The sequence below is a fragment of the Leptonotus elevatus genome, chromosome 10, assembly GCF_054856555.1.
Source record: "Leptonotus elevatus isolate MCC_2025b chromosome 10, RoL_Lele_1.0, whole genome shotgun sequence".
Lineage (NCBI taxonomy): Eukaryota > Metazoa > Chordata > Actinopteri > Syngnathiformes > Syngnathidae > Leptonotus > Leptonotus elevatus.
This window is the reverse complement of record NC_141248.1, coordinates 13,842,169-13,867,426: the sequence shown is the minus strand read 5'-3', so window position 1 is coordinate 13,867,426 and position 25,258 is coordinate 13,842,169. Positions and strand designations below refer to the sequence as shown.

Here is a 25,258-nt window from a genome sequence, read left to right as displayed (position 1 = left end):
CTCTTCTTTCGTCAGGAAATAAAAAAGGTTTATATCTGTTTCCGTTTTGCAGCAATTAGCATTAGAATGTAGCTAAATTTCATCATTATTCGCAAATCTATTTAGAATTCTGAGTAACTGAGGGTTTTTTCAACATGGCTCTGGTTCATTTTGTATGTTCTGCTGCCACCTGCTGGCCGTTTGTGTAATAACTAAAAAAATTCAACCGTTCTTTGCAGTTGAGAGGCTGCATCAAAGCCTTCTGTATGCTCTAGCGTAAAACACATATAAATACGTCGTTGGGACACTTAAAACATTTAAAATAGAACGTATTTATACATTTTGGGGAGCAAATGAGTTTTAATTATTCTGATTACTGACAATGTTGTTTTGGCCTTCTGTTTTGATTGGAGTCGGAAAATACTAACATTTGAAAGCAGGTATCAAAATGGAAGATTTTGTAAATGACAAGCGAATTAAATGAATCTCAAAATGCACTGCCATGAATGTGTAAAATCATTGATATTTCCTGGAAAACAGTCTGCCTTCACTGTGCTGTGCTGTGTGCTGAACTGCTCAGTCTGTAGAGAGATGGTAATTTTTGCGGTACAGACTCCAAAAAAATTTTTTAAAAAGGGGAATGAAAGGGTTTTTTTTTTTTTTACTTTAATATGATGATACCTGTTTGCACAGGTACGGGGGGGAGAAATATGACTGTAATATATACTACATGTGAAGAGATGGCAATATAAGAAACACTACGCATGTCACATGTGTATCTAATAATGACTTTTTGTATGTGTATGAATAACAACTTTGGGCCACAAGAGTCTTTGCAGGTTAATTCATCCATCCATTTTCTATAGGCTACTGCGTATCCTTGTTAGGGTTACATGTGAGGTGGGCTACGTGGCTAGTCACCAGCCAATCATAGGGCAGATACAATCACCTATGGAGAATTGAGATCAACCTAACATGCGTATTTTCTGGAATGTGGGAGGAAGCCATAGAAAACTCAAAATCCAAATTTCTGAACTCTGGATGATAGATAGATAGATAGATAGATAGATAGATAGATAGATAGATAGATAGATAGATAGATAGATAGATAGATAGATAGATAGATAGATAGATAGATAGATAGATAGATAGATAGATAGATAGATAGATAGATAGATAGATAGATAGATAGATAGATAGATAGATAGATAGATAGATAGATAGATAGATAGATAGATAGATAGATAGATAGATAGATATGAGAATGGTTGTTTGAGTAAATCTAAAAACGATTGGGTCAAAAATAACCCAAATTGGGTTAGATTGATTGATTTTAGGTGCAAAACAAACAAAACTCAAAAAGCCCCGCGTTTGTGACATATTAACAGCACTTTATCACCTGCTTAGTAAACAGCACGACTCTCTGAAGAGTGCCTGCCTGTGCAAATAAGAAAGTGAAAGAGATCTCAGCGCAGTGGGACAAAGACAGGTGGATGGTTGTAAAAAACAAACAAAAAAAAACCAGACACCCGAAGAGGCAATATATAGAGGAGGCAGAGCGATAAATAAGACCGGCACAACATGGTGAGCCGGCTGGAATTGACTATCAAGAGCAGGGAAAGTGTGCTTGTACGGACAACAGGGCACACATATGAACACTTTATGGACTGAGCATGACTGATCTTCTGCACATAGTGCAGCTGCATGTGTTCTTGTCAAATTGTATTTCACAATACTAGTGTGTTATTTTTACTTTTGTTTCTTAAAATGGAAACGCATAAAGGTGCCACATTTACTTTTATCCACCCATCCATTTTCTTAACCGCTTGTCCTCACAAGGGTCGCGGAGGGGGTGGGGGGGTTGGAGCCTATCCCAGCTGGCTTCGGGCAGTAGGCGGGGTACACCCTGAATTGGTTGCCAGCCAATCGCAGGGCACACGCAGACGAAACAACCGTCCACACTCACAATCACACCTATGGACAATTAATTTGGAGTGTTCAATTAACCTGCCACGCATGTCTTCGGAATGTGGGAGGAAACCGGAGTACCCAGAGTCACCCTGTTACTCCGAGTCAACATCGAAATGTTGTCTGAAGACAAATCATACTAGATTTGACCATAATTATATTTGTTTTCTTCAAGGCCGGTAGTGATGGGCTTATTTTCCAAAATCAGGAGTGATTTTCACCCAAATTGCGCGTCTAAAAATGCCGGCATTACGTGATGCAACTATCTGAGTACGCAATGACTGACGTTGTGCTTGCTGCTTGTTGTCATTCCTGTTTGTTCCTTGCTTGAAAATATATTTATTGTTTGCCATAATGGCCTTACTTTTTCAAACACTGAGGGAAAATATGGGCAGCCTTGCCTGGATTAACTGTGAGTGCTCCGGCTTCTTCCCACAACCCACGCCCACATTTGTCCATAAGTGTGAATGTGAACGCTCAACTGGGCTGGTCTTGCCCAAAGTCAGCTGGGACAGGCTGTAGCTCACCCGTGACCCGCATGACAAGTGCTATAAAATTGATGGATGGACAATCAGGGACAACTCTTTACTTACAGTACTGTACACTACAGCATGCAAGCCACATTGCGCTCATCGTCCAAGGTTGTTGATAGTTGGTTCATTATAGCAAAGTGCTTGGGAATGGTTTTCTTCCGTGAATAAATAGAATCTACATTTTGAAGGACAGTTCTGGCAGCAAATGGAGATCTATATTTAGAAACATTCATACATCTATTTTTCCTTATTTCTTGTCATCATTCCAGTGAGCTGGAGTCGGCACATGTAGACATAAAACCGTTCAAACTCACGTCCATGCAAAATTTGGGGTCTTCATTAAACGTAACGTGTGTTTTGGGCATGTGGAAGGAAGCAGGAGTAATGGCGGGAAAGGTAAGAACAAACAAACTAAACAAAAGGGCCGGAGCTGAGATTCGAACACCAAACCTCAGAACTGTAAGGCAGGTGTGCTAAACACTAGCACACCGTGCTATTTCGTTATGAACAAGGAATGATGCGTATTTCACTGCAAAAACGGAAAGCCTCGTTGCGTTCCTAAAGAAACAACATGCAATGGGGAGAGTCACCCTCCCCCACGCCGTGCTCTCGTCATTCACCAGACACATTCAAGCGTTTTGATCGTCCTTTTAGGAATGCTACGGAGGCTTACCTCGCTTTCTTTATGGGCGTTTCACATTGCTCAGCAGAGAGCCCGCCGCCATTCTACATCACTACGCATTGAATGCGTTGCCATGTAAATAACAATGGCGGCGTACGTCAATATCAATATCAAACAAATAGTTTCTACAAAATGTATTAAACATAATAAATAATATAGAGCAAACTTGTCATGACAGTCCGGGGTCCTTTTAAGACAGGATTGACATGCTAGCTATGTTTAGGCTACGTGACTTGCTCTAAGAAAATGTTCCTGGTCTATTGGTAGATAATGTTGCTTAATAAAGCAATATTTTTTTCATTTCATTACTTGTTTCTCCGGGTTTTTTTTAAACCCAATTTTCTAAGCTTCGTAGTCATGCATGCAGGAGAACACTGGGATTTACGGAAGTGTGGAACTGCATTAAAACAGTTTTGAATGGGCTACGTCACCATTCGAACATATTGTCGTTTGGACATATTAGTAAAGTCATTCAAACGGTTTGGTAAAACAGAGGCTAAATTAAAAAAAAAAAGTCCCATAATGGCATTGACTTGCACAAGCGTAAATGTGGCATTGCCCCTGGGCATTATGGGAAAATACCCCCATAGCTTTCTTGGGAAAATGCTATGTTTTTAGCATTTGGAACAAAAATACTTTGCAGTACTTCCACGCTTCCGTCGAGAATCTCATTCTGTTCAACAGTCAAAATTGTCATGAAGTGGAAGTATGAGATTTCTATCGGAAGATATCTCATGCTCACTCTGATCCGACTGCTCCCATTACGGCCTTTTTGTCGCATTTATCGCAAATGATCTCATCTTTTCCGATTGGAAATGAACCGGTGTTATGCGGTATTCTCCTTCAGGTTAAACCTCTATCTTTCATGAAGGAGCGGCGGTAGGAACACCTGCAGGACGTGCTCACCTCTTGCCCAGCAATGTCCTGTCTGCCGCAGATAAATGGCAATAATTGGGTGCTAATTGCTCGGTTGGGCGAAACAGCTTAATCACTTTAACCTGCCTCATCAGTTCCACTTACTCCTTTCTTGTCACATCTTTTCTTGTCCTGCCATTTCTGACCTTCTCTCGTTCTTCTCCTCCTTGCTGCATATTCTTAGCGGCGTTGCATAACATCGTGCCTAAATATAACAGCTCCAAAAAAATCAATTTTAGATAGAGAAATGCAGTGAGTGCTTCTGGTACTGGACATTGGCGGAGAACGCATCCAAGTATGGATCACAACTTGAGCTATAAGAAGACGCGCGAAGAGTGACCATCAGGAGCACGATGTTGAAGCGAGCGTGAAAAAGAAAGTGGAGGCAGCGACAGTATAGAAAAAGATCTCTTAGTCGTGCACTGTGAGACCTTTGCATGAATTGTAAAGTTGTTTTGGTTTTTATCACGAACCGAGTCACTTTATGTTTGGAGTGTGTACTCGCACGCAAGAGACATTGACATCTTTAGTTTACAGCTCTTTTTGTTGTTGTTCTGTTTAGCCTTTAGGAGAGAATGCAAAGGCTCTTAATTTTTATGAAATTAAATTATTGCGCAACTGTCGGCATTTATTCCGCAATTGGTTTATGAATCAAAACGAAAGACGTCTGCTTTTGCAAAGTCAGCAATCAACTGGCGAGTTTTGTTTTCTTGAAAGATCCCATTCGAAAATATGCTGTCGCTAACTGCCTCATGTGCTTTTTAATGTTCCAGACCAGTTTCTCTTCCAACACTAATGAACTCATTTGTAACTTTTTTATAAATAAATGTTAAATAACAAGTTTATTCACTAATTGTTTGGAGTTCGCGCACTAAGGAAATGACTACAAAATCAAAGATCATGGGCTCCACTTTCGCATCCGTAAAAATGGACAGATCTTGATTTTTTTATATTTTTTATATTTTTTAGAATTTTTAGAATTTTTATATTTTTTACATTTTTTATATTTTTTTAGAATTTTTTGATTTTTTTGATTTTTTTTGATTTTTTTGATTTTTTTGTGTGGGAATTTGACAAATTGACAGGCCGCACTGCTCCATGCTGGGCGTTCCTGCGGCTAAATTTTACAAATTCAGGGAGCAGGTCTTTTCTGCACTGCTGGGACATGTGTAGTGGACGACATCATATTTCATTCATAAATATAACAACGAGCAATTCATTGACCACATTTTATCACCTTGATTTTATTAAAAAAAAATTAAATCAGCTTCCTGGATGCGGAACAGCGGGTTGGAAGGCGGTCTCCAAGTGCCCACTTATCACCCTGGCCAACTTTACATCATCTTATATGCATGCTTAGATCTTCTGCATGGACTGCAGAGAGTCTATTTTAGCTTCTGCACCTCTCGCACAATGACTTTAAAGGGAATGAGATAAGCCGCTCCCATCTGTGTTCATGCCCACAACGGAGCTAACATAAGTTTCTAACTGCACTCATCTGCGAAAATACGAAAAGAAAGACAACTCGACCCATGCGCACAAATCTCGGTACTGTGGGCAACTGGGCCAATTTAACTTTTGACTTTTGACTTTTTCAACATTAAATAACACGACACTAAAACGTGCAAAACAAATTTACTCAACACATTGTTAAGGGTGATGCACGATAACTATTTTGGCGAGGATCTGTATAAGATACAGGGATGTACGTTCTACCATGTGACTCAGTACGGTGGAACCATCCACCCACCAGAAGCATAATGCCACACCAGTCAGTTTGTCATCTTCCATGAATCAGAAAGCAGCCTGCTAACTAATAAACAGATGGATAAACAAAACAAAAGTACAACACGCTATGAATTTTCTGGCTTGGTGGAGGTCTGAGCATGTACCGGTATATCATACACAAAGTATACTAATATAATATAAATAAATAACGGTGGCTCTGTAATTCTACTGCCGACTGTTACGAGAGCAAGGATGGGCGACGTATTTTTCTTCTCTATTTTTCAACAGTCCTGTAAAATTGGTTGCATTCATTTTGTTGTGTGCCTCAAATTTGGTATTTAATGTGTTTACTTTTAGTCAACTTCATTCTAAAGAAATTAAGAGTGTAGGATACATTTACAAATGAACAAATAGATTATTTTATTATCAAAATGAACGATTTGCCATATTTTACTCAATGTTTTTTTCTTTTCATCTGATCTACAAATGTTGCCCTTGAACACAAAGGTTTTCCTGCGCCAAGTATTATTCAAAAGCTTGGAGACACTCGCTCATTCTAATGCTGGTGTTGAATAAGTACAGTACTCTACTATTTAATATAGAAATATATTCAGTGTGAAACGTGTTTTTTTTCTACTCTATTTAACATAGCGGATATAAGTTTACAGAAGTTTACACATGCATTTAAATGCATTTTTTTTTGTGATACAAAATAAATCCACAGTTAATGTGACCTACAGTATTACCTGTCAGTCTAAAATGTTTTCTTTTTTTTTCAAGAGGGAGAGTGAATTTATCAGGTTGTGCAAGTGTGCACACCCGCTTATAATTGGGATGTGGTTGTGATCAGAATTCACCAATCACATTCAATCTCAAATTAAAAAGGAGTCAGTATACGCCTGCCCCCATTTGTGGCTACAGTACGCTATAGTAAGCATTCCCAACATTTCTCTTCCTCCCTCTCTCTCTCTTTTTTTTTTTTTGCTTTCTAGCAGAAGCCTGAAGGTTATATTCTAAGATTCAGCCTTCTGCTACAAAGCAAAAAAAAAAAAGATGTCAGAAGCAGCTAACTAGAACAGCTGTAATAAGTTATTAATTGGTCTCTTTTTTTATGTCCCAAAGTGTGGCATTTAAACAGGTGTGTGTAGATTTTTTTATATCAACAAGTATATAACAGAAGCAACATCCATAATAGAAATGTTCACGCATGGCCACCTGGCCGAGTGTGACTTTTACACAGCAGTCGTCCTGCGCACACACAAGCTTATTGAGGCCTTGGAAAAGAGCCGTGTAGAGGCTTGTTATCACACAAATAGCTCGAGAGCGGCGCCAAAGTGACAGATGACCTCGCGCAAAGACTTCTCTACTTATTCACACAACGCCACAGCTCAACAGAGTTGCATTGTGCGCGTTCACGAGTAAAAATGGTGGCGTAATGGAACACTGAGGGACCACGCCGCGGAGCAGAAGGAATGTAGGCGTTGTTGCCAGCATGGTAGATGTCTAATACACGCTCCCTCTTGATCATGGGCTTATTGTCTAAGTAAGTGTCATCTTCATCACGGCCATCATTGGCCCTGGGATGCTCGCTGACTCTGATTTCAGCACCGTTGCCACTTTATCTTGATTTCCACTTTATCTTAATTTCCTCCTGTCTTAAAGAAGTGTGATTGCGCGGCAGCTTTGATTAGAGCTTATTGATGGGTGGCACGTGTAATGGCAAAATTGCCGGCTAGGGACGTCATCGCCGCATATAGCGTGCGCTAATGAATGGTGGAACTAAATGAAATCCATCGAACAAGCTGTCAAGTAGTAATGATGTCTCACACCCTTGTGGACGAGCTACCTTGAGACAAAGGTCTTTTCTTTAGACACAGCCCGCTTGTATGGATTACAGGCTGTGGCAATTAACCGGACTTGTATTGCTTCTTTTTTTGATGTTCAGGTAGCAGCCTGTCAGAGTTTCATAACAAAATGTGGCAGGATTTCCTCCTTTTTTTTTTTGACCTAAAAGTTAGGACTGCTCTGACACATGTGCTCATCTTCCACCCACAATTGTAGTCCTTGTCACTACTATTTCATATTTTTTGCTATACTCCACTATGGGAACATTATATTGGCTATGTTCAGGAAACTGACACGATTAGTGCAGAAAACCTTGGGTCTCTTGTGCTCTTGTCAGGGTTGGACTGGCCATCTAGCATACGGGGCAGTGTCTTTTGGGGATGACGTGGTGCTATTTAACTAATTTGCTCCCTCTATTTTAGACGTTTTAAGTGTCCTAAAGACGTATTTTTTATGCTAGAACATACAGAAAGCTTTGATGCAGCCTCTCAACTGCAAAGAACGGTTGAAGAAATGGTAGTTATTACAAAAACGGCCAGCAGGTGGCAGCAGAGCAAATGAGATCAACCAGGGCCATGTTGAAAAAAGCAAATTTACCCACAGTTCTATACAGATTTGTGAAAAATTATTAAACTTAGCTATATTCTAATGCTAATTGCTGCAAAACGGAAACAGATAGAAATATACTTTCTTCCTGATGCTTCATGCTAGCCAGATGTGGTCGGGAGTTGGGACTGTTATCTGTAGATCAAAAAACAAAATAAAATAAAATAATGAAATAAACAAGAAGAAAAAAAATCTAGGAAAAGTGAAAAATGTGTGTTTGACTGTCCAAACAAACAAATGAATCTTCCAAGAATAGTATCGATGAGATTATCTGAAGCTAGCAAGGCTGACCGCTATTCTCAGCCACCACCAGCTTCTTTTCAACTTTCAGACCCGCACAGATGTATAAAAAACAAGTTGGGCAATGGTAGCAGAATGGCAAGTCAAAAGTCTTCCTGGCTGATTGGAAGACAAGATGCCAAAAGCACTTGATTAGTGATTAGTCAACTTCAAGCTTTAAACCTAAGTGTGGATTAGTAAAGTCCACTTGTTGACAAATGAGATCAACCCCTAGTGTGTCATGATCTGTTCAAGAACTTCCACTTTAAGATTCCCTTCCAAATATTTATGATCCATTTTCTGTTGTCACAGATACAGGGAAAAACAACATATATCTGCATCCAGCCCTTTAATCATAAAAATATGTGAGCAACTTCACCAGTTGAATAGTGAGCAAACATGGTGGCGTGCAACAAGCAGAAAATCAGGCATGTGTAAGTGTAAGACGGATGGTGTAAAGAAAAAATGGGGGGCAAGGTGGCCCGACTGGGACATTACCAAAGGGAGATGGATGGAGGTGGCAAGCAGGGAGTAAACATTCCCCTCCAGCGATCACGCGACTCCGCATCCATCTGCGCACCCCCCACGACCCTCCATCCATCATCTATTCTCTCCACCTCAACTCCAATTTTGATCTCAACTTCCGTTAGCTGCCCCTCCCGACTCCTCGCACGTGCGGATGAGATTCAGCAGTTTCTTAAGCGCACAGCGTGTCGTGCACCTAGCGATCCATCTTATGCCACATCCGCAGCGAGCGTGCTGGCGGGGAGCATGTGCAGGGAGCCGCGTGGGCGCCTGTGGGTGTGCGGTGTGGGCGGTGGTGAGAAACCGCTTTGCACGAGTACGATTTGAAAATCTGACACAGGGAGCATGTTGTTGCTGAAGCGCACATAGAGTCGAGATAGTTTTTATGGGGGGGGAACATGAACCACTTCAGTAGGCTACATAGAAGGAAAAATATTCTCTGTTTGTTTTGTTTTTTCTAATGTGACAAAATAGACATAAACAACCAGAAGAAACTCAATTTTGGGACAGGAGGGGCAGTGCCCCACCCTATCCAGCAGATGGTGCTGCTTAAATGTCTAACATGCAGGGCACAAAAAATCGGCCCTGGCATTTTGACTTAAGCACTTTGCCTAACATGTAGTTCTGCCACTGATGTTTATTGATGATGTTTCAGTTTGGAAATGGTTAACTGGACTGGTCGCTCTCAATTGTGGGCCAGTTTCTTGGGGTAAAATGTAGGAAAATAATGATTAAAAAGCACTGCGTCGGCCCCAATAGAGGTCGACCCACCGGGCATCTGCCCTATATGCCAGATGGCCAGTCCAGCCCTGCTAACATGTACTACAGGGGGTCCTCAGTTTCCATAAGTCCTGATGTACATACAATGTTTCATGGTTACACACGGTGAACAATGAACTAGTTTACAGTGGTGTAAGAATATGGCAACTTTTCTCATTATAATTGATTTGATTTCTGCCGCCATGGGAACAGAACCAAAGGGCCACCTGTATATTGTATCTAATACATTCAGTTATGGAATTAATGTGTCTAACTTGTCCCACAATCCATTTTTGTTGTTGTTTTTCTTGTAATGACCTTCATGTGTGCAGCATGACACTTTCTGCTTCTGCCAACTCTCCATCCACGGGCACGATGCCATCAGCCCCGAGTTTGCCATGCAAAAGCAGAGTGGGTCTTCCTGGCATATGGGAATATTTTTGCATTGAATTATGGAGAAATCATCCTTGCCAACCATCATCGACCCAATCACTTTTTTCTTCCTTCTATTTTTTTAATCACTCTCTACCCAGCTACAAGTGACCACACAAAGATTAGAAATTAAAAAAAAAGAAATTTGCGCTTTGCTCAATTGCCTGTGTTTATTTATTTCTTGTTATTTTTTATTTTATTATTATTATTATTATTTGTATTTATATACATATATATATATATATATATATATATATATATATATATATATATATATATTAATTAATTTATTTATTTATTTATTTATTTTTTAGCCTTTATCCAGCGATCAGACTATTTTTATATCAGCCATTAAAAAGACACATTTCCATAATATGTCACCATGAAACATAGATGAACCCATATTTATTTCCGTGGTCACATCAAAAGATTGCGCAATCACTTGTTGCCAGGCAGTATTCATATGGCTCAATAATCTTCACACTGGATTTTGGTTCGAATTTTGGACCATACTTCTGTTTAAATACGGCATTCAATTCAAAATCTTTTGTTTAAAGATTTTAAGTTTATTTGTACGTGGTAAGAAATCGAGTGGAAAGAAAATCAATGTGATCTGTTGGATCTGGTGTAGTGTTGAAGGTAGAATCGCCACTGCATTGTAGCAGTGGCAATCACCGCGTTGGGGGCCTGCCAGGGATGCTGCTGCCCACCTGCTGGCTGTGTGCCGTTTGCGCCGCGGGAAGAATTGAGTGAGATAATGAAGGCCTTGATCGATTGTCTCACTGCGGACATCGGGAATCCCTAAGACAGCCGTGAGTCAGCGTGCTGCATGCACTATCATCCCGTTGGCTTCCTTTTCTTCCTTTGTTTGCTCGCTTTCCCATCTTGCCTAAATGTCAACTTCTGGTGTCGCACAGAATCAAAGCTTTCTGCTCGCCTCCCCGTTTGTGGTGACATTTCACAGTTTGACAATGAAAAATCCATAATAGAAGGAACAGATGACAAGTTTCTCAAGCCTCAGTAAACCGTATTACACAGCGACAATGCCTTTCATCTTTGTGAGTGTGGAGTCGCTTGGCACGCTGACGATGTGACAATTATCCCCATCACTGGGCGAAACCACAATTTCATCTTGAATACTGAGTACTTTTTCCAGAGTTGAACATGCACTTCAGTAGTAAAAAATTAAAGGAAAATAGGAGGCCTTTAAGTGCAAATGACATATTCAAATGAGGTTGTCAAAATGAAAGCGTTAACTCTGGAGATTGATTTAAATGTATTAAAGCGTTAAAAAAATGCAGTTAACTCAGATGAATAAACATGGACTATAGGTCGTTTTACTTTCTGATTTACTTGCTTGAGAACTAACTCTAAAATAATTTGCGCACTTTGCAGAGCCAAATTCAAATAGCATATTAGTTTTACGCCATCTTAGAGCAAAATTCCCTGCTTACCTCCGCGGGGCCTCGCAAACCAATGCTGCTGGAGTGTAATACTAAATCTGTAAGCGAGACGTTCTGAGAATTGTTTGAGTCCATTTTGATCATTTGTTTAACAGTTGCATTTTACAGGAGAAGTGTTCTAGTCAAAGCTCTCTAAGAATGAACAGTCGTTGATTCGAAATATACTTTCTATTTGATGATTTTGTATTAACTCCAAGATTTTTACTCAAGTAAATATCAGCTTTGAAGAAAAAAGTAGAAGCAAAAGTAGAAAGAAAAAAATGTGATTAATCACAATTAATCGCGATTGGAAAACTGTGCAGTTAATTAATTAATTAAGACAACTAATAATATCCCATTTCTGTCAATTCAAGCATTATTATTTGTAATACAATGTTTACTTACCATATTTCAAGTTAATTTTATTGTTTTAAAATGTGAAAATGCTTCTAATTAAACTTTTTTTTTAAAATGAAAATCTTGTTAAAATTACAGTTAAAAACTGTACTTTAATTATGGGAAAAAAGCTGTGTTTTTACAGGAAAGTAACATTCTGTTATTATATCACAGTATTTTTCTGGCGTACCAGCTGCCGGAAAATTACTGGGGGGGGGTTTAACGATTTTTCATTTACAGTGTATGGAAAACTGTGCAATTAAGTAATTAATTCATTAAAACAGCTAATTATATCTCTTCTCTATAAATTTAAGCATTATTATTTGTAATACAATATTTATTTATTTATTCACAGTATTTTTCTGGCGATGCAGGATGCACGGACGCAAGGTTGTGGGTGCAAAGAAGGGGGAGTTCTTGCAATTTATCTACCAATGACCCCAGCGAATCTATTCTGTTTTCTCAATGTCAAGCCCGGCGTGCGCTCTGACAAATGAGGGATGCCACTCCAATTGGCAGGGGAAAGGCTACATTCCATCCCACAACAGAGCACAAAGGGAAAAATGTGCAAAATCTACAAAAATAACACTCTAAAAACAGTTAGGTCAAAAGTAAGCCAATTGTGGATCAAAAATGGACTGATCCACTTTATGGCTCAATTTGACCCGACTTTCTGGGTTGTTTTATACAAAATGACACATTTCTTGACTCAAAGTTGGGCCAAATAGACCCAAGAAGAGGATCGGTCCATATTTGACCCATAATTGAGTTATTTTTACCCAACTGTTTTTAGAGTGAAAGAAAACTCCACCCCTGTGCTCAGCTAGATTGCGCTTCATGCAAGAATTGCGCTAGGAACAAAAGTAGGGCAAAAATAGGGCGTTAAGAACGTCATCATACCTTAAATGACTTCACAACTTCTGAGTCCTGGAGCCTCCAGTCCACAGAGGAAGTCCTGAGCCGAGATCTGAACCCTGACTCTCACAACTGTGAGGCAGACATGCTCACCAGTTGTGCACCACGCTGCCCCAACGACAAAAAAAAAATTCAGATTAAAGCATGTTGTTCTGTACACAAAAATAATTAACTCTGTGATTTAAAAAAAGAAGAAGAAAAAAACGGTGCTGTTGATTGCAGGCTCTTATTATGTAAAAGAAAGAAAGGGCAAAGACAAGTTCCTCTTAGAAATAGGATGCAAACACTGATACAAAGTCAACACAACAGAGCAAAGTTGTTAATGTGTTGATAACGATCTTATTATCAACCACTCGTTGATTGCTTTGATGAATCTGTTTTAATTCTGACCTTTCATCACACTCCTGATTGAATAATTAGGTCCTCAGCAGGCATCGGCAGCTTTTAATTTCAGTCTAAACAGAAACATCTAACATGCAGGCTCGGGTCCCCCCGGACCCAGACCGACAAGCACTTTGAAGAATTGCACGCGTGCGCATCCTCTCTTCATCTGACCTAACGTTCAGTGCATTCATTAATGTACAATTTAGCAGGATGCAATCCACCTAGAAGAAGCGCCTCAAATGAAAAAAGGCCTTTTCAGACTTGTGCGTGCCCTGCTTCTTTCTTTAGACGGTAAAATCGTTTCGACTGAATCCAAAGTGCGTCTACTGGTTGCAGTAGTGCGGTCCATTTTAATGTTTGCTTCACAACACAAATGATTGATCAATTCCCATCCTTTGTGCCAAGAAGAAAAAATGCTACATTTTGTTTTTGTTGTACAGAAGCAATTATGTCTCTGGCAAGAAACAAGTCCCAGTCACACAGACACACACACAAAACACTATGCATGTGATTGGATCGTGTGCACACAGCACATGCTGCATGGAGGTTTGCATGAGGACAGCATGAAGCAGGCCTTGACAGACAGTAACAAGCTGACACCAATCAGGATCTTGTCGGTAGGAAGCTACACACACACATACACACGCACATGCACGCACTCACCCACGTACACGATAAAAATGAACAAATGTAAAATAAAAAATAAAAAAAAGAGAGCAATGATGATGACATGTCAAATTGGTAAAATTACCGAATGCACAATGCTGAACTCTTAAGAAAAAATAAATTAATTAAAAATTAATAAAAAAGAAGCTACACATTTTATTCAATGTCGACACACTCAGTCGGGAAATTGGTTGTGACAACGTGACCAAACAGATAGCTTTCTTTGCTTTTTGAAGAATTTAAAATCAACGTTAGTGACTCTCATTTCTCATTCGATACTGTGGTCGCGTGCAGTATAGTCTCAATGCCAGTGATTCTCAATGTGTAACACCACTAGTGGTAAGAGGGCGCCCTCTAGTGGTACTTGAAAGAATCTCTGAATTAAATATGTATTTATTTATTTATTTAATAAATTAAATCTTACAATGGTTTAATTTAAACATATTTTAAACATATTTTAATCCAGTTTTACAACCGTTTTTATTTTTATTTAAACCTGACTTTGGTTGGGTTCAGCTTCCATTTAGTGAAAGCATCAATGTGAGTGATTGGTTGTTCGTCTGACTGGCGACCATTTCAAGGTGAAATCTGCCTTTTGTCCAAAGTCAGCTGTCTGTGACCATGCACAGGATAAGCGTTATGAAAATAGATGGATGGATGTTTTTGTGCAATATCTTTCCTTTAGTGCAGTAATTTTCCTATTCAGTATTTAACCACAGTGGTAATGTTCACACTGTATTATATCGTTTTTAATAAAAGCTCTGTCCTGTTTTTCAGCAGCAGTTAGGTCTACTATGCTACTGCATTTTAATGTTGATCATTATGGCGGTACTTAAAGAGTTAAGTATTTTTTTAGGTAATACTTGGTGTAAAAAAGACCACAATTTCTGTTCACTTCTGCCACCGCCTCGCTTTCCTCTAGACATGTCAAAAGTGGCCTTAATGAGAAAGCATACTTTTTGCTTAGCGGGACGTAGATCTGACTGTCATCTGCATGGCAGTGGAAGGAAATATCATGTTTTCATAAGGGGCAGCAAATACAATGACAACAGCAGGGGCCCCAACATTGAACCCTGTGGAGCACCATACTACAGTGGGGGTAGGGCAGGACTCAACAAGGAACAAGGAAGCAAACACAAAAGGTTCTGTTTGCCAAACAAGATCTAAACTACTCTCTAGTGCTACCACTTTTGCCCACCTGGTGCTGCAAATGAGCCTACAGAATGCTGTGATCCACCTTATCAAACTCTGTAGTCAGATCCAACAAAACAAGACACACATTGAGTGTCATTAGCCAGGAAGATGTCATTAAAAACTGCCTGGAAAACGTCCATCACATAAAAGATTTCAATTGAGTGTGCCCTATGTTGACCTCTTGAAATTTCATTCTAAAATAAATGTTGATCATAGTAAATGATGCAGAAAGGACTTCTCTGTAAGAAAACTGTATTTTCCTGTCTGCAGGTTAGATCCACATCTACTTACAGTAAGGGCTTTGACATTTCGCCCTGAAAGCTAGTTAACACAGACATTTTCTTTTGTCTGTGTCCCTTTGAGTCTCTTCCCAGCTCATCACACACCATCCAGTGTCCATTATCGCAAAATTGGCGTTGTCATTGTTGCACTTAGTCAGAGAATGGCATCAATTACACTTGTTGAAAGTTGTTTTGTATGCTCATTTCAGCAGTTCTCTATTAACCCCTAACCGCATCTAATGAGAATCTGATGACGACCCGATGCTTGATACAACGTAACCTTCTTCTTCAGAACATGGTGTCACTTTTATCTTTAGTATTTTCATTTTCATTTTCATTTTCATTTTCATTTTCATTTTCATTTTTATTTTTATTTTTATTTTTATTTTTATTTTTATTTTTATTTTTATTTTTATTTTTATTTTTATTTTTATTTTGTAGGTTTGCGCAGAATGCACACAAATGTTTTCTATTTTCTTTTTATGGTAGTTAAATTGACAGAGCAGTAATCTTTGCAGCTACACACACTGTTTTAAAGTTAGACATTCTTAAGTTGGAATCATTGATGTGTTGTAGTGATTCACTATCCAGACTGTTGCAGGTAGCGTGGATTCAGTTCCCACTGCGTGACGATGTGAATGTGCGTGTAGCTGGTCGTCTGTCTCTACTGGGTGAATGTCACTCTTAATTCTGATGGTGGACGAGTGTTTTTCCTGACAGCTGTTCTAAATCTACATTATCTACCGTATTTGTGTCATCCTTGTAATTGACAAGTGGTTAGTCCAAGGTATAAGACGGTTTCTCATGACCATGAAACAATACATTACATTCAGTTTTTTTCTCTTACTGCAAATAATTGGAACATCCTCATTTAAAAGTCTAGAAAGGCACCATGGTGGAAGTGTGGATCAAATGTCTGCCTCACAGTTCTCAGGTGCGGGGTTCAAATTACTACTCTGACCATGTGTTGTCCACACACATTCCAAAAGCATGCATGTTAGAGTAATTAAAGAGTAAATTGCTCATAGGTGTGTTTGACTTTAAAATAGTGGATGTTTGTCCAAACATATGTGCTCTGCAATTGGTTGGAAACAGACCCTAATGAGGTCACGCGCTCTAAAAAAAACGATGGATGGTGAAAGCTAATAACGTGTCATGTGAAAAAAGCTTCAATTATTTAATGGTTACAGTTATAAGAAATGACTATTGTATAGTGAGCAAAAAAACGCATTACAGGTTGAGAGAAATAAGGTTGATGCCCAGATTCTAAATACATGCAAACCATTCCTCTTCTTAGACCAAAGACCCCAGAATGTGTCTACACAGTGATGCTCACCAAGCCATCAAAACCATCCAGGCGGGAAAAAAAAAACAATTTGCCATCTTCTGCTTTCACCACAAACAATATTGTGACCTGTGTCACACTAAATTAACAACACTCACAAGTGTTCATAGGCAACCCTTCAAATAAGATCACAGGTACCTGTGAAGGGACGACAGGGAGTGTGTTTGCTCTTGCCGAAGCTCGTCAGATCGATAACGCTTTAAATCAATGTTCCAGCAACACCGCAAACCCCGTGGATCCTATTAGCGGATTATGATGGACCATTGTTCCACTCGGAGTTCCCGCTTCTGCAGGTTCCACCCTGTTGACGAATAGGAGGGAAAGGTGTGAAATAAAACGAAGCGAAAAGGGCGCACAAGAGGGTGAGAACAGCAATTGTGCCAAAGAAAAGGTCAACAGTGTGGCAAGGCTCAACAATGCACCCGCATCTCTTCATTTATAGAGCAGAGCAGCGTCAGGTGTGGCCAAAAGGCTCCGCTTGGCCCAAAACAACAATTTATGCTAAGTGCTACACAAATGTAGTTGACCACCATCCAGTGTCTGGTTTATGCTAATTGTAGGGCCCATAACACAATACTGTATTTTCAATTTGTAGCATTAAAGTCACAGTGTGTAATCTTTAGCGCCATCTAGTTGCAAACACATTCAATTTAAAAACCCACTATTGTTAAAAATGATATATGTTTTATCACATCAGTTGTCACTGAGTCCCGTGATTCGGGCTCCCATCGCTTGTCACCTTCTTTGCTCTCGCAAACTTTTACTAGCTTTTTTCTTCTTTTTTTTTTTACTAGCTTCTCCCGCTAGCCGCTCGTTAGCCACTTCAGCCTATGGCACCGACTAACCCCCCGCTAGCCGCACTTTTTAGCTGCTCTGGCTAAATCCAGCTCGCTCTGTCTTTCGGCGTTGCTTGCCAGGCTTCACACCGGCTGCCAAATCACCACCGTTCGCCGAGATGATCGTATGCTCACGCAAAATAAGAATTGGTGGCAGTTGTGTGGAGTGTAGTCTCTCTGAGCCACCGTAATGTGTGTGTGCTTCTAAATGCATGCATTTCGGCTGCATTCTATGCTATAGTGACATTTCGTGGTCCCTTGTTACACACTGTACCTTTAAAATGGTGTAAAAATAAATTGATATTTGTTTCCCTCTCGAGCCCTGAATCCTTTTAGTAATGCATATAGAAGTATGTATCTAAAAGTAGATTTATGCTAAAATACTAGTATTAAAATTATTAAATAAAAACAAAATAATATAAATAAAATGTAAAATATAAACAAATACATGAAAAATAAATCATAAAATGTTATTATTGTTATTCATGTTTTTCCAAAATAAATATTTATGAATAGAGTTTTACCCCCCAAAAAAACTGTTAATCACATTATTCTTAATAGTAACATCATAGTTATTAAATTTATGTATAAAAAGGTTCATTCACTTTGAAATCCATTCATTCCAGTTCAAACGTTTCACGAGTCAGCATTAAAGGATTTTATCATGCTGGATGGTCTCTTTATGACAGGTTATAACCACTGTATTGTCTTCAGCCAGAGAATTCAGCCAGCATGAATCTTTATGCAAAACAGTCTGTCTCTTCCAGTAAACCAAAGTGGGAGCAGAGCGAGATGGGATGTGAGGGGCGCGGGAAAGTGAAGGAGGGGAGGGGTGTGTGAAAGACTGGTCTTTTTCTGATAGGTTTGTTTATGTGCCACTTTCTGTGGATCAGTGATCCATTCGTCTTCATTACGTCCCCCTGCGAGAACTATTAACTGCTGCCACCCTCAGTCGGGTGTCTGCGATGTTGACATTCACCACACAGTCTCGCGGCGATCCTGCTGTCTCTTCTAAGGAAGGTTGAAGCTGACTGTTTGATGCTGCTTGTGGTATTGGAAAGTATTTAAAATGGTGGTTTTATATTGGCATATCCAGGGTTCGAATCAGCTTTCATTCTCATCACAAGCTGAGTTGTGTGTGGTATCCGACTGAAAGATGCCAGGTAGTAGCAAGTGTTCCTGTGGGTCTATATTCTGTGGACCACACACACACACACACACGCTTTCTGACCCATTTAACGTATATTGCATAATCAAGCATCCGCCTACTCAGCCTGAGCAGAATGTTACTTTATACTCAGCACACAATTGGAAGTATTTTCGTAAGAGACGTTCAAACTTGTATCTAAATCTATTAACTGCTCAATGATCCCATGCTAATGCTCTCAAATCAAGACTCTCTGGAGCAGTGTTTCCCAACCTTCAGTGAGCCAAGACACACATTTTGCATTAGAAACATTTCACGGCACATCACCAAACGTAAACGACACATAAAGTATTCACACTGAAAAAATGACAATCTTGTTTCAATTTACTTACAAATGTACTTACTCGGTATGAGGTCTGGGCCTGTTATCTGGACTCCGTTTGGCAACAGGTGGATACAAAAGTTAATTCTACATTCTGCCATCGACTGGAACAGTAATCCATCTGCTTTTCATTATACGTTGCTGGCATACTGTAGATAAACAAAGATACATTGAAGTTAAGAAATAATCATGATTAGACTCATTCAGTGCCATTGACGGCTATAGACGTAAATAATCAATTTGAACTATTTTTCTACGTTAATTAACGTTAACGGAAATCCCAACGAGTCGCGAAATCAGTGGTAATTGACGTCAACTATGTTGTTTTTTGTTTTGTTTTAAATGGGCAGCACAATGTCTTGGGCAGCTCTGGTTTCATGAATGTGCTGGAAAAAATAAACAACATTCACTAACTATGGCTAGCAGATGGTAGCATTGTATCTCTTTTCAATTGGTAAAAAGTCATTGAAATATTAGGAAATGCAACATTTTCAAGGACGTCATGAATGATCAAAGCCTTTGTCACATTAAATCGAATTCACAAGAGCGTCACTTAATAAAAAATATTTGTGTCAGAGTCACTGTTGTGCAGAAAATGTACTTTTTCGCAAAAAGCTTGTTTTTTCGTTATTTATTCCATTACAGCTTGGTGTCACTCAAATGACCTATTTTCAAATGATGATTACTAAAGAACGGAATAAGGTAAAATCGTACTTTTTTGTTAAATAAGAGAATGGAATGCAATCTTTCATATGCTATCCACCATGTTTATGTAGTCATAGCACACACAATTCTGTTTAACTTGAAAGATGAGTGAAAATGCCCATATCGGCTGGCACTCTACAGGTCAGTAGTCTTTTTGGATAACGTTTGGCAGTAAAAGTTAATTGGGCTGGCGGTGAATAAGTTAAGTGAAAATTTCCCGAAGCACATCTGATTATTTCTCGCGCTGCCCAGTGATTGGTAATCACTGCTCTCGATCCTAGGTCCTCAAAAACAGCTTGACTGCGCCATGTGAGTCCAATCAACCGATACCGTCACTTTCATCTCGCTACATCAGCTCAAAGCCCGTCTCCACATGACAAGTTTGACTTGAACTGAAAATACAGCACAATTTCACACCTCTGATCTTTCTCATGTCTATTTGTTGTGTTCACAGAAGACCACCCTGACGCCCCCATCTTCATCGATGACGATGAATTGGCGCGGTAGCCGCTGTTGCTATGTGTAAAGGAGTACCGTGGCACCAATGGAGACCGAAGGCTATCGTGACCTCCCGGAGACCAGCGATGGTCAGGGGGTAGGCCTCCTGGATGGACGGGGTGGGGGTGGGGTGGAGGAGGACTGGAGCGCCCCATATCCTCTCGGCTTCCAGGTGTCTTTGACCACAGTGCTGATCCTAGAGCTGGTACTGGGCTTCAGCAGCAACTTGACTGTCCTCGTGCTGTACTGTGCCCAGTCCAACCTGGTGGATTCGGTCAGTAACCTGGTCACCGTCAACCTCCACGTTCTGGACATACTGGTGTGTGTGCTGTGTCTGCCGCTGACGGTGGCTGTCATCTTGTTGCCGGCCAATGAAAGCGGCGTCGGGAGCTTGGCGACCTTGTGCTGCTTTCACGAAGCCTGCGTCACGTTCACCAGTGTGGCCACAGCTGTTAACGTCCTGGTAATCAGTTTGGACCGCTACGACATCTCTGTGCGTCCGGCTAGTCGCCTTCTGAACCCTCGCCGTGCTGGGCTGCTCCTGGCGGCGGTGTGGGCTGTCTCTCTGGCCGTCTTCTTTCTGCCTTTCCTTGAGGGTGACTTCTTCTCCGCAAGAGCCGAGGACAGTGAGGAAGAGGAGCCAGGGGGCCTGAATGATTTTCAGTCCATGACAGAACCCACAACACTTTTTTCTTCTTTTCCACCTTCTGTTTTACCCTCAACACACCCTTCCTCCCCGTCACACCACCTATCGCCAGTATGGCAGAACAGAACATTGCTATGCGTTGGGGGGCAAGGCTACTACACAGGAATGGCGATGTACTACCACCTGTTACTACAAGTACCCTGCTTCTTCATCGCTGTGGTTGTTATGCTGTTCACCTACTCCCGCATCCTACAGGCGCTCAACATTCGAATAGGTTCCCACATGATGAGGAGTAACCGTACAAAAGACTCGACCTGCAGGATACGCTGCAGGAGGACGAAGAAGAAGGACCTCACCTTGCCAACAGAGGTCGTGTCCGCCAATCAGAACCAGAATCTCTCCCATCCTCCCCTTATTCCGTCTCCCACCCCGACGCCGACATCCCCACCACCACTCTGCTCAATGCCCCAGGGGATATCCGACAGCGGCGCTACGGTCACTACGGTCAGTACGGCTGCCACCACCCCCATCGCCACCACACCCGCCACCCCTGCTTCTCCGACTCCCGCTTCAGGATCCATACAGGCCCCTGCCACCACCCCACTACCGGCTTCCTCCATGGGGGTCCAAGCCTCGGTTTCTGCGATCATTGCCTTGAGACGGGCCGTTCGGAGACACAGGGACCGTCGGGAGCGCCAACGTCGTGTCCTTAAAATGTCTCTAATCATTATATCCACCTTCTTGGGCTGCTGGGCCCCATTGTCCGCAGTCAATATTCTGATCCTGTGTATGGGCCCCAGCGACGGTTTGGTGCGGATCCGTCTTTGCTTCTTGGCGATGGCTTACGGAACAACAATCTTCCATCCTCTGCTCTATGCTTTCACAAGGCAGAAGCTGCGCCGGGCCCTGAAAACACGAGTCAAGAAAAGGGTCGTGTCCCTTCTGCAGGTGGACCCAGCCCCCATTGGGGGCACAGTTATTCATAACTCCTGGGTAGAGGGGGGCGGCCAGAGGAAGACTCGCAAGTCCCGAGTGGAGGCCAGCGACGGCACTGATCGATGCCTCACCGAGGCGGTGAGGGAATGAGACTGGTCTTCAGTATGTGCGCACTTGTCAAGTGTGTCTTTGGAATTTGAGGGATTGTATGCCATGGTCTGTTGATGAATGGTGTGTATATCCTTGCATGTGCGTGAGCGTTAGTTTACAAAGGACAGATCCCACGACCTCTGGCAGAAGAGGAATAAAAGAGCCACCTTTCTGCACTCCTGATGTAAGCTAGTTGACCACGTTTAACTATCTATGGCAGCATATGAACTCAAATGAACACAGCCTGAAAATATCCCACAATAGAGAATAAAGGTTGGATGATCAGTTGAAAAACTGCTCTTCCAATTTTACTTCCATTTAAGATTATAGTCGGTCCCAGTCTGAACTAGAGTAAACTTCACACTTGGAAGAGAGCAATATATATATATATGTATATATATATTTTATTTTTATTTTATTTTTATTTTTTTAATTACTCAAGGCTGGCGGAACCTTCAGGTTGGGAGATGGCCAATCAACCCGCTGAGCCAATGCCGGTCCTATTGTGTGTCAGTACTCAATATATCGCTGGTGTCAGGTGGAATCCTCATACCTCAGGCAATTTTTGGACACACCAGCAATGTTATTCAACAGTATGCATGGCATACCTCAAGTGATAGAGTGGCCATCTTCCATGCTGAAGGTTCTGAGATTGTTCCTGAACCCTTGAGTTGTTTTTTTTTAATTATATATATTTTACTGTCTTCTGAGTGTAAAGTTTACTCTGATTAGCGTTTTTCAGAGTAAAATTTACTCTTTGAAATTTACAGTGCACATACACTGCACACTGGTCTGCGCTTCGTCATTAAAAAGCACACAAACATCTATAATATCTACCTGCACATGTATTCTCAGTGAGAACAAATGTTGAGGTCTCCCTTCCTCTTCTTTTCATGCCGTAATTGAGTTCATGAAATATGCGTGTGGTGCTGAATGTCCTGTTGTATGTTTACAGAGTAGGGGTGAGACTTGGCACGTGCTAGTGCAACATTATGGTCAGTAAATGCAAACATTCAGAAGTTTACATTGTGAAATTGCCGGCAAACTGGTAGGGGAAAAAAATTAAAAATAAAAACGAGATATTTAGAACAGAATTAATTTAAAAGGCATTACTTTATTTTATTTTCTCCTAAAATGGATTTGAAAGCCACACTGGAGATATGGCCCAGGGTGAGTGATAGTGACGTGCTTATGTGTGTGTGTGTGTATTGAAATGAGCGACGCATTGACCCCCTAAGATGTGAACAAAAAGAATGTGAAGACACAATTGTTGGTTTTCTATTTACCGTACAGATAACACAGTGAAGCAATGGGGCTTAACAGCAGGGGCGCTGGGGTTTGACTTTAATTATGTGGCTAGCTAATTATGTTGTAACTATGTGTGTATGACAGGCCACTGTAATACCACTGTATCACTTCAGCTTTTCAGTGGAAATCAAAGGGCAATATTTTGTGAACAGTGTCTGAAATGTCTCTGTAATTACAGCAGGTAAACGCATACCTGTAGTATAAAGCAAATCACATACCGTTCCATTTGAAACTCGATTTGGACTGAACTTTGAAGCGGATGGGTCTTTGCCATCTACAGCACTGAGTCCTTGACATATTTACACTGTACCTGTGTTTCTCTATTTCCTCAGGGCTCACATTTACAAACGTGCTGGACATGAAATGACAAAACCAGCCCACAATCAGCTATTCTATTGTGTGTGTTACAAAAAGTAAAGTTTTACGTCACTCCATAGGTAGAGAAAACATCCAACTTTGTACAAACCCCTCGAGGATTGGAAACCACCTCAGGTTTTGGGCTATCTTCTCCATCACACTCTCACCCCCTTTTACACTAAAGGTGAAGAATTCTCGTGTGTTCATGTACATTTTTCAGGGATGTAAATATTGAAGTGTCAGATTTGAGTTATAGTCAGATTTTTTTTTCCTCCTTCTTTTTGGTCAAAATCATCTGCCGGACAGAAAGAAAGCCATTGTGATGAAGTGAGCTACAGTAAAGAGATACATGTAATCGTATTTGTGTCGAATCTCTATGTGTGTAAACAGTATTGTACATTTATGACCCTGTGTATAGAGACATATTAGTATTGTATAAAAATTTATATTAATGTGTTATTGTATAGAACAGAATCTGTATTAAAATGTAACCTATGAGTTGATCCAACTCATCTTTGTATGTGTGTTGTATTGAATTGTGAACATTTAATTATTTTATTAATTATAACAGAACCTGTGAGGTTGAACAAAATCAATTCCAGGGCAATGGCTAGCTAACCCCTTTCAATTGTTTAAAAGGAACCCCGTCTGTCATGACAAGTTTGCTCTATATTATTTATTTGGTTATTACCAACGTAACTATGAGATTCATTTTCCAAAAAACATTTCCAGTTTAATGCATTTTGCAGAAACTTTATTTGGACGTACGCTGCCATTGGTATTTACGGCACGATGCATTAAGTGCGTAGTGACGTAGACCGGCGGCAGGTTCTCTCTCTGAAACGCAAGCTAAGCCTTGTAGCGTTCCTAAAGAAACAACACGCCATCAGGAGAGTCACCCTCCCCCACGCCATGTTCTTGTCATTCACCAGACACAATCAAGAGTTTTGATTGTCGTATTAGGAACGCAACAGAGGCTTACCTTGCTTTCTTTAGAGACGTTTCACATTGCTCGGCAGAGAGCCTGCCGCCATTCTACGTCATTACGCACTGAATGCGTTGCGACGTAAGTAACATGTTAAGGTATGTTAACTTTCCTAACTAATATTTTAACATTCTTAACTGCAGCAAAAACAAGATAACCACTGCTAGTAGTGAAATATAAAAACAATAAAACACTTAACTTGAAGACGAATAATACAGTTGTAATGTGAAAGTGACTCACACATCAAAATTTGATTATTCTTAACTGCCATGAGTGTAAAAAGAAGTTACCCACTTTGAAGTAAAAAGCTATAAAATTGTGTACCATAACTTTTATAACAAAGGATTATCTATTGGTAAAGCTGGTGACTTACTTTATGTGACTTCCGGCGTTTCTTCTTCTCTTAACACCCCTTGTTGGGTCCACTTTTGCGC

At 40.5% G+C, this 25,258-nt stretch overlaps 1 protein-coding gene and 1 long non-coding RNA gene across 2 annotated transcripts in view; one reads left to right on the top strand and one right to left on the bottom strand.

Annotated features, from left to right (window-relative positions):
• Positions 1–24,347, top strand: part of LOC147167199 (G protein-coupled receptor 22-like) — a 27,509-nt gene extending 3,162 nt beyond the window's left edge. Inside the window, exon 2 of the mRNA XM_086088011.1 lies at positions 20,399–24,347. Within this exon, the coding sequence (XP_085944137.1) occupies positions 20,489–22,174 (1,686 nt within the window). The 5' untranslated portion in view covers positions 20,399–20,488 and the 3' untranslated portion in view covers positions 22,175–24,347. The remainder of the gene's footprint in view (positions 1–20,398) is intronic.
• On the bottom strand, positions 12,969–25,258 carry LOC147167198 (uncharacterized). The gene is made up of 4 exons (XR_015096382.1): positions 25,198–25,258; positions 19,262–19,388; positions 17,013–17,175; positions 12,969–13,112 (listed from the first exon to the last, which is right to left on the bottom strand). It is a non-coding gene; the product is annotated as an uncharacterized LOC147167198 (long non-coding RNA).